Genomic DNA, 10,389 nt, shown 5'->3' with positions numbered 1-10,389 from the left:
TGCTACCCAAAGAAAACCACAGATTTAATGGATTCTTTATGGAACTGAGCCACCAGGGAAGCCCAGATTTAACTTACCCACGTAATTTTTCACAGAACTGGAATATATAATCCTAAAAAGACTGAGAATAAATCCTGAGGAAAAAGAACAAAGCAGGAAGCATAACCCTGCCAGATCTCAGATAATACTATGAAGCTACAGTAATCCAAACAACATGGTACTGAGACAAAAACAGACTTATGGATCAAGAGAACCAAACAGATAGCCCATGATCAATTAATCACCTATGGTCAATTAATCTTCAACAAAGGAGGTGAGAATACATAATGGGGAAAAGACAGTCTCTTCAGCAAGTGCTGTTGGGAAGTTGTACAGCCCCATGTAAATTAATGAAGTTAGAATACACCCTCTCACCTATACACACAAAAAAACCTACAAACGGCTTAAAGACTTAAATATAAGACAAGACACCATAAAACTCCTAGAATGGAATATAGGCAAAATATTCTCCAACATAAATCATATCAATGTTTTCTTCAGTCAGTCTTCTAAGGCAACAGAAGTAAAAGCAAAAATAAACAAAAGGGACCTAATCATCTACAAGATTTTGCACAGCAAAGGAAACCATTGACAAAATGAAAACAGAAAACTATAGACCACATTATGAAGGAGCTTCCCTGGAGTTGGCTGACTTGGCAGCCCTGCAACCCCATCTCTCCTACTCATGGCAGCCACTGCTAATTAATCACAGACCCCACCCATCCAGTCCTCGGCTCTTAGAATCCTCCTTCATATGGGACCCCAGATAACCTCAGAGCTGACCTGTGAGATACCCAGTACCTGCCATCATTTACTTTGACCCTTCACTGAGACAGGACCTCTGGGAGCTTGTCTGACAGAGACGTTGTGACAGTGTTGGAGCCGACCTGATCAGTTCTTTATTGGGAAGGGGACGCAGTCCGTAATCCGACAGATGTGTGATCCCAGGAAGATCTCAAGCTCAAGTCCTAGCTGGCTTGCTGTGAGTTCATAGCTGCCCCTAAAAATGCCACGGGTATGGCAATTATGCCAGCGCCAGTAGACTTGGATGATGCGGACAGCATGGAGCAAACGGCAGTAACGAACCCGGACGCGCCACATGCGAACCCAGGACTGTAGCTTGACCACTGCCCATTTTTCCCGAGCATAATACTGCAGCATAGCCCGTCGTTTCTTCTCCAGCAGCTCTGCCAGCTTCTGTTTCCACCAGTGTTGAATAACACATGCTCTAAGAGCCGCATGCAGTAGCGTCCTGCGTACCAGGGTGCCCCGCCACCAGGCCTGGATTTTTATTGCTTGCAGCTCGTTGCTTATAACCACCTTTTTGGGTGGTTTTGGCTTTTTTGTCCAGGGCGGAGGCTACAAGGAAAAAGAAAGGACACTCAGAAAATGTTCCCAACCCCCCTCAGCCCTGGCATGAGCTATTTCGTCAACAATGGTTAATTCCCCAGCAGTTCCTGAGCACTGAGCAGGCCACTAGCTGGAGCCAGAAGACCAGACAGTTACCCTGTCTCCACCACTCTTGATTAACAGACACATCACAGCTGAACATGGAGTCTCACAGCCCTCATTTGTTGCTTGGGGGCACACCTGCCCTAGCTGTCACCTGGTTCCTTGGGCTTGTTTGGCCAGTCTAGAACAAGAACACCACCATCTATGGGTCAATGGGTTATTCTGTTGCACCCCAGGCCTGATACCTACCTGGGAAGCATATCACTTCCCTTCAGACCGCACCCACAGGCTGGAGAAGGGGCATCCTTCGCTCTCCTTTCACGCCTGACACCAGCTCCAATGCACAACCTGCTGGCTTCTCTGTCAAATCACAGGATTAGATGTTTGCTGTCCCACACACTTTGGAGCCCTGCTCATTTATTCCTCACTTTCACTTCTTTTGGTTCTCACATCTTGAACTTCAGTTAACACATATATATGCACTCATATAAACATACACGCACTCCCACACAATTCTAGACTTGGGTTTCTAACACCCAGTTGTGGATGTGACTGGTGATGGAAGTAAAGTCTGATGCTGTAAAGAACAATATTGCATAGGAACCTGGAATGTTAGGTCCATGAATCAAGGAAAATTGGAAGTGGTCAAACAGGAGATGGCAAGGGTGAACATCGATGGACACTATAGGAATCAGTGAACTAAAATGGACTGGAATGTGCGAATTTAATTCAGATGACCATTATATCTACTGTGGGCAAGAATCCCTTAGAAGAAATGGAGTAGACCTCATTGTCAACAAGAGTCCAAAATGCAGTACTTGGGTGCAATCTCAAAAATGATCGAATGATCTCTGTTCGTTTCCAAGGCAAACCATTCAATATCACAGTAATCCAAGTCTATGCCTCAACCACTAATGCCGATGAAGCTGAAGTTGAACGGTTCTATGATGACCTACAAGACCTTCTAGAACTAACACCCAAAAAAGATGTCATTTTCACCATAGGGGACTGACTGGAATGCAAAAGTAGGAAGTCAAGAGATACCTGGAGTAAAAGGCAAGTTTGACTTTGGAGCACAAAATGAAGCAGGGCAAAGGCTAACAGAATTTTGCCAAGAAAAAGCACTGGTCATAGCAAACACTGTCTTCCAACAGCACATGAGAAAACTCTACACATGAATATCACCAGATGGTCAATACAGAAATCAGACTGAGAAGTGAAAGGCAAAGGAGAAAAGGAAAGAGATATCCGTATGAATTCAGAGTTCCAAAGAACAGCAAGGAGAGATAAGAAAGCCTTTCTCGGGGATCAATGCAAAGAAATAGAGGAAAACAATAGAATGTGAAAGACTAGAGAGCTCTTCAAGAAAATTAGAGATACCAAGGGAACATTTCATGCAAGATGGGCTCAATAAAGGACAGAAATGGTAGGGACCTAACAGAAGCAAAAAATATTAAGAGGTGACAATAATACACAGAAGACCTATACAAAAAAGATCTTCACGACCCAGATAACCATGATGGTGTGATCACTCACTTACAGCCAGACATCCTGGAATCCAAAGTCAGGTGGGCCTTAGGAAGCATCACTACAAAAAAGCTAGTGGAGGTGATGGAATACCAGCTGAGCTATTTTAAGTCCTAAAAGATGATGCTATGAAAGTGCTGCACTCAATATGTCAGCAAATTTGGAAAACTCAGCAGTGGCCACAGGACTGGAAATGGTCAGTTTTCGTTCTAATCCCAAAGAAGGGCAATGCCAAAGAATGTTCAGCTACCCCACAATTGCACTCATCTCACACGCTAGCAAAGTAATGCTCAAAATTCTCCAAGCCATATTTCAACAGTACGTGAACCAAGAACTTTCAGATGTTCAAGCTGGATTTAGAAAAGGCAGAGGAACCATACATCAAATTGCCAACTTCTGTTTGATCATAGAAAAAGCAAGAGAATCCCAGAAAAAACAACTACTTCTGCTTTATTGACTATGCCAAAGCCTTTGACTGTGTGGATCATAACAAACTGTGGAACATTCTTAAAGAGATGGGAATACCAGACCACGTTGCTTGCCTCCTGAGAAATTTTTATGCAGGTCAAGAGGCAACCGCTAGAACCAGACACAAACAACAGACTGGTTCCAAATTGGGCAATGAGTACATGAAGGCTATATATTGTCACCCTGCTATTTAACTTCCATGCAGAGTACATCATGTGAAATGCTGGGCTGGATAAAGTAAAAGCTGGAATCAAGATTGCCAGGAAAGTATCAATAACCTCAGATATGCAGATGACACCACCCTTATGACAGAATGCAAAGAGGAACTGAAGAGCCTCTGATGAAAGTGGGTCCTTCTAGTCAAAGCTATGCTTTTTCCAGTAGTCATGTATGGACGTAAGAATGAAAGTGAAAGTTGCTCAGTCATGTCCGACTCTTTATGACCCCATGGACTAGTCAATCCATGGAATTCTCCAGGCCAGAATACTGAATGGGTAGCCTTTCCCTTCTCCAGGGGATCTTCCCAACCCAGGGATCAAATCCAGGTTTCTCGCATCACAGGCAGATTCTTTACCAGCTGTGCTACAAGGGTGACAAATTCCCTGATCATCCCATGCTATGGGCCACAGAGAAAGACAGCTGTCACCCCGGGGTGACTTTAGTTAGATGCATTGCAGGTTTGGTTCCCCTTCAACTTTGAGAACCTCTACTGGCCTACCTGTTCTGGAGGTGATTCAGGTTTTTCGTTCTTCTCTTCCTGCCTCGCTTCATGTAGTAATGTGGTTTCGTCAACGTGTTCTATTACAATTTGACAAACGTGGCCATCCTTCTGTAATCAGAGTTTAGAGGGGAAAGATAAGAGTAGGTTGCTCTCTGTAAATTCGGTTCTGAGTCTACCACATGCTCAGTCTCTTGCCTTGCCCAGAAACCCTACACGTAGGACTTGTATCCTTAACAACTGTGAAATCCACCTTTCCCTGCCTGAAACTTCTGGCACTCTCTCTTACACAAAATCGAATGCCCATGACTTGGAAATAGATGGTTCAAATCCCTCAGGTCTGCGATCCCTTAAGTTTCCCATAGTTAGAAGTTAGATGGTTCCATTGCTCTCAGGTCTGTACTCTTCCACCCACATCTCAGGCTGGAAGAAGGGAAGACAGGAATGATGTCATAAGGGCACCTATGACTCAGGCATCAAAATGGTTCCCAACCATTGAGCCCTTTTTGTGAAAACATGTAAGTTCTGTCCATTCTTAATGCTATAAATGGCCAAAATGGCAGAATACTGAAAATATTGGCCCACTGGCGCACAAAGCTATACAAAGTTCATCATTTCATGCCTGTTGATAAAAACATACATTTGAGACAATTTAAATATTCCTCAACAGGGAATTCAATTGCATGGATTTCAGTTCAATCAAACAATGGAAGCAAATAATATACAGAAAGAATGAGTTTGGAGCAAAATCTTAAGTGTTTTACAAAAGATGTACTATGACTAAGAAGCACATGAAATGATGCCCAGTATCATTATTCATGATGGAAATAAATTTACAACCACAATGAGATATTTTTTAGACACTCTAGAGAATGGCTAAAGTAAAAGACTGCTGCTGCTGCTGCTAAGTCGCTTCAGTTGTGTCCAACTCTGTGCAACCCAACAGACGGCAGCCCACCAGGCTCCCCTGTCCCTGGGACTCTCCAGACAAGAACACTGGAGTGAGTTGCCATTTCCTTCTCCAATGCATGAAAGTGAAAAGTGAAAGTGAAGTCGCTCAGTTGTGTCTGAAAGTGAAAGACAGTGACAATCAAATATTGATGAGAATGTACAGTAGGTGAATCTCTTATATACTGTTGGTGGTTATGTATAAAACAGTATAAATATTATGGAAAATGGTTTGGCAGTTTCTAATATATTTTAACATATCTCCACTCTATAACTCAGCAATTCCACCCCCAGGTATTTACACAAGAAAAATGAAAACATGTTTTCTACAAAGGATTTGTGCAAGAATGTTCATAGCAAGTTTATTCAAATAGGTCAAAATTGGAAACAATTGAAATGTTTACCAAAACTGACTAGAGAAAGCAACTTTAGTACATTTATATAATGAAATACACAGTGTTAAAAGTGAACAAATCACTGAAACACACAATAACATAGGTGAATCTCAAAAACATGCTAAATGAAAGAAGCCAGACAAACTATTTACAGGATGATTCATTTATTCAAAATTTTAAAATAACCAAACTTAAACTATAGGTGAAATGATTCCAAATAAAGATTATACCTAGAGTAGAGTTATAAGATGTATTGCTTGCAAACACACACACACACACACCAAACAAAAATGTGCTCTGTCTTATTCTCGGTGGTGCTTACTGGGGAATACAGAATTGTGAAAACTTACCCAAATCATCTATTAAGAAGTGCTTAAGAGGAAAGATCAAGATGGTGGAAGAGTAGGATGTGGAGTTCACCTTCTCCCCACAGATACATCAAAAATATATATACATGTGGAACAACTCTTATAGAACATCTACTAAACACTGACAGAAGACCTCAGACCTCCAAAAAGGCAAGAAAATCTCAACATAACTGCACTGGACAAAAGGAAAAAGAAGAAAAGAGAAAGGAATCTAGATAGGATCTGTACCCTTGGGAGGGGTTGTGAAAGCGGAAAGATTTTCAAACACTGGTAAGTCCCCCTCACTAGCAGGGGGATCAGCCATGACAGAGGAGCTTTGGAGCTTCAGGGGAGAGGGTGGCAACAGGTTTGCAGAGAGAAACTCACATAGACCATCAGTGCTGACAGGGGTTGTGCAGGTACATAGCCCACATGCATGCTTCCAGAAAGGAGGGGCAGTGGTTGGCTCCTGGTCTCAGGTCACTTGGCAGAGGTGGCTGACCACTCCTACCACAGGGGATAATGGCCAGCACACACTGAGGAGAGACAATAAGCATCCAAACCAAAACTAGCCCTCTGCCAAAAAAAAAAATTAAATTCAAACAAGCTATGCAGGGACACTCTTGCATATAAACAGCCCTCCAAGAGTACAGGAGAGATTTTTGAGGTTTGAGATAGTAATATATATATGTACAAGATAGTTTTAAATTGCTGGTCTCTTCCTTGCCTAGAGGAGTTCCTTTAGCATTTGTTGAAAAGCTGGTTTGGTAGTACTGAATTCTCTTAGCTTTTCCTTGTCTATAAAGCTTTTGATTTCTCTGTCAAATCTGAAAGGAGCTTTGCTTGGTAGAGTATTCTTGGTAGAGTTCTTTCGTTTCATTTTTATATTATGGCACTCTCTTCTGGCTTGCAGAGTTTCTGCTGAGAAGTCAGCAGATAACTGTACAGAAGTTCCTTTGTATGTTATTTGTTGTTTTTTCCCATGTTCCTTCAAAAAATTTTTCCATTGTCTTTTAATTCCCACGTTAGGGAAGTTTTCAGCTATTCTCTCTTCAAATATTTTCTCAGGTCCTTTCTCTCTCTCTCTTTTCTCCTTCTAGGACCCCTATAATGCAAATGTTGGTGTGTTTAATGTTTTCCCTGAGGTCTCTTAGGCTGTCTTCATTGATTTTTAAAACTAATTTATTTAATTTTGGCTGTGCTGAGTTTTTATTGCTTTGGGGGGATGCTTTTCTCTGGTTGTGGAGAGTGGGGACTACTCTCTAGCTGCAGTGTGAGGGCTTCGCAGTGTGGTGGCTTCTCTTGTTGCAGAGCATGGGCTCGAGGGCACATGGGCTCACAGATGTGGCCTCCTGGTTTAGAGCACAGGCTCAGTAGTTGTAGCACATGGGCTTAGCTGCTCTGCAGCATGTGGGATGTTCCACCAGGGATCAGACCCATGTCTCCTGCAATGGCAAGCAGATTCTTGACCACTGAGCCACCAGGGAAGCCCCTAGAAGTCTCTTAAAGTACCCTCACTTTTAAAAATTCTTTTTCCATGTTTGGACAACCTCTAGTGTATTTTGTCATTTAGTCATTTAGTCATCAGCTCCGTTTGGTTCTTCTTTATATTTTCTCTTTGTTGAAATTCTAACTGTGGCTATCTAAATGGTCTGAGGAGGCTGGGTCCCTGCTGTTAACAGGCTAGAGAAAGGATTCCAAAATGGTGCTTACCATTGCAGGTTATTATCATAGTTGAAAGAGCTTCCCAAAATGGCTGGTGTCATAACCTCTATCCACAGGAAGATCCCCAGTTGCATTCTGCCCTTCCAGGAGGGTTTCCAAGATGAGCAAGTGGGTCTGACCCAAGCTCTTTTCAAGCTACTGCTTCTGTACCTGGACTTGGAATCTTTTGAGATTTTGCATTCACCCTTTCAGAGTCAAGTTTGTTTCCCATAGCCCTCTGGCTCTTCTCAAAATAAGCCCCTCTGGTTTTAAAAGCCAGATGTTCTGAAGGCTCACCTTCCCAGTGCAAGATCCCTGGGCTGCAGAGTCTCAGACCCCTCAATCCTTGGGGAGGACTTCTGCGGTTGTGCTTATTCCTTCCATTTGTGGGTCACCCTCCCAAAGGTTTGTCCTGACTATATTGCATTTCTGGCCCCCTGCCCATTTTGTTGTGGTTTCCCTTTTATGTCTTTAGTTGTGGAAAATATTTTCTACTACTCTTCAGGTCATTATCATAGACGGTTTCTCTGTAACTACTTGTAATTCTGGTGTGCCTGTAGTAGGAGGTGAATTCAAGGTCTTCTGATTCTGCTCTCTTGGCCACTACCCATCTCTCAGGTTGTAATTTTGATAGCTATGTTGTTCCTCTCCAAGATCCATAAGTGGCTCTTTCAAATAATGTGTTATTCCTTTTTTAAGGCTAAGTGATCTTCTCCTGTCAAAAATATGAACATTGAACTTTCCTGGTGGTCTAATGGTTGACTCTCTGCTTCCACTGCAGCAGGGGGCTCGGGTTCAATTCCTGGCTGGGGAACTTAAGATCCCATATTCCATGTGGTGTGGCAAAAAAAGTGTAATTATGTATATTTTTTATACTAATATATACATTAACTTAATTCCTTTAAAATATCTTAAATCTTCCCTTTAGTTACTGTGTTTCTGCTTGTTGGGCTTAGGGAGGTTTTTTCATGCTGTTGGTCTCCCCTAAAGCTTGATGATTCCTGGTTGGGTGTTCATCTTTGAGATTTCCTTTAACTTACTGATGAGTGCTTAGTCCCTGATTCCACAGATTACATGGGAGATGTGGGATAAACTGTTTGGGTGAGATGTAAGTGGGAAGACCCCCGGGAAGGAGTCTCCTTGTACAAGAATGTTAGATGGTACCAGGCCCTGCCTCTTCTTCCCAGGCCAGTCAGTTCCTCCCTGAAGACAGGTCCTATCTTGCCAACTGCATGTCACAGCAGCAAAGTTGGCTGCTCCTACTACAGATATATTCCAACTATATTCCTATATAATGCACAGCTTCTGCTGCCCCCTGCACAAGCTGCGTCCTACCTCGCAGAAACTGGATGGTCATTCTCCACTTATATATGAAATCTTTTTTAGATCTTTGGTTCATTTTCTTTAAGTCTTTTCATATTTGCCTCTGTTCTTTAAAGTGTCCGTATAATTTCTGTCCAAAGACGCTTACTCCTTGGAAGAAAAGTTATGACCAACCTAGATAGCACATTCAAAAGCAGAGACATTCTTTGCCGACTAAGGTCCATCTAGTCAAGGCTATGGTTTTTCCAGTAGTCATGTATGGATGTGAGAGTTGGACTGTGAAGAAGGCTGAGCGCTGAAGAATTGATGCTTTTGAAGTGTGGTGCTGGAGAAGACTCTTGAGAGTCCCTTGGACTGTAAGGAGATCCAACCAGTCCACTCTGAAAGAGATCAACCCTGGGATTTCTTTGGAAGGAATGATGCTAAAGCTGAAACTCCAGTACTTTGGCCACCTCATGCAAAGAGTTGACTCATTGGAAAAGACTCTGATGCTGGGAGGGATTGGAGGCAGGAGAAGAAGGGGATGACCGAGGATGAGGTGGCTGGATGGCATCAGTGACTCGATGGACATGAGTCTGAGTGAACTCCGGGAGTTGGTGATGGACAGGGAGGCCTGGTGCGCTGCGATTCATGGGGTCGCAAAGAGTCGGACACGACTGAGTGACTGAACTGCACTGAACTGAACTGAAGATCTCTATTTTTTTAAGGCACTATGGTTTAATTGCTAAGTTGTGTCCAACCCTTGCCACCCTGTGGACTGTAGCCCACCAGGCTCCTCTGGCCATGGGATTTTCCAGGCAAGAATACTGGAGTGGGTTGCCATATCTTTCTCCAGGGGATCTTCCCAAACCAGGGATTGAACCCAGGTCTCCTGAACTGCTGGCAGATTCTTTACCGATTGAGCTACCAGGGAATTCCCAAGGTACTATTAGAGGTTTTTAAAAAAGGTATGCCTTAAAAAAAGGCATATAGTGATGCAAATACCTTTTCCGTTATTCCCAGGAATTTGCAGTGGGAGAGGAAGGTCTGAACCTGTGCTCAAATATTTTAATCCATTTTCTCATGGACATTTTCTGAGTTTGCTTTGTGGTCATGTTTCCTTAACGTTTGGGGTAAAAATACTGAAGCAGATTTTAGCCAGTGACTAAGAATTTCCTTATGATTATACAGTGGAAGTGAGAAATAGATTTAAGGGACTAGATCTGATAAGACAGAGTGCCTGATGAACTATGGATGGAGGTTTGTGACATTCTACAGGAAACAGGGATCAAGACCATCCTCAAGAAAAGGAAATGCAAACAAGCAAAATGGCTGTCTGAGGAGGCATTATAAATAGCTGTGAAAAGAAGAGAAGTGAAAAGCAAAGGAGAAAAGGAAAGATATAGCCATTTGAATGCAGAGTTCCAAAGAATAGCAAGGAGAGATGAGAAAGACTTCCTCAGCGATCAATGCAAAGAAATAGAGCAAA

General features: G+C 42.7%; 1 protein-coding gene across 1 annotated transcript; it reads right to left on the bottom strand.

Annotated features, from left to right (window-relative positions):
- Positions 1–521: 521 nt before the first annotated feature.
- On the bottom strand, positions 522–6,332 carry LOC120868468 (IQ domain-containing protein F5-like). The gene is given in 4 exon segments (XM_040247283.1): positions 522–1,398; positions 4,205–4,231; positions 4,234–4,284; positions 6,282–6,332. Coding segments are annotated over 4 exon segments (597 nt in total). The 3' UTR covers positions 522–930.
- Positions 6,333–10,389: the final 4,057 nt, after the last annotated feature.

Source organism: Oryx dammah, unplaced genomic scaffold (genome assembly GCF_014754425.2).
Source record: "Oryx dammah isolate SB20612 unplaced genomic scaffold, SCBI_Odam_1.1 HiC_scaffold_9, whole genome shotgun sequence".
Lineage (NCBI taxonomy): Eukaryota > Metazoa > Chordata > Mammalia > Artiodactyla > Bovidae > Oryx > Oryx dammah.
This window is presented reverse-complemented; position numbering and strand designations above follow the sequence as displayed.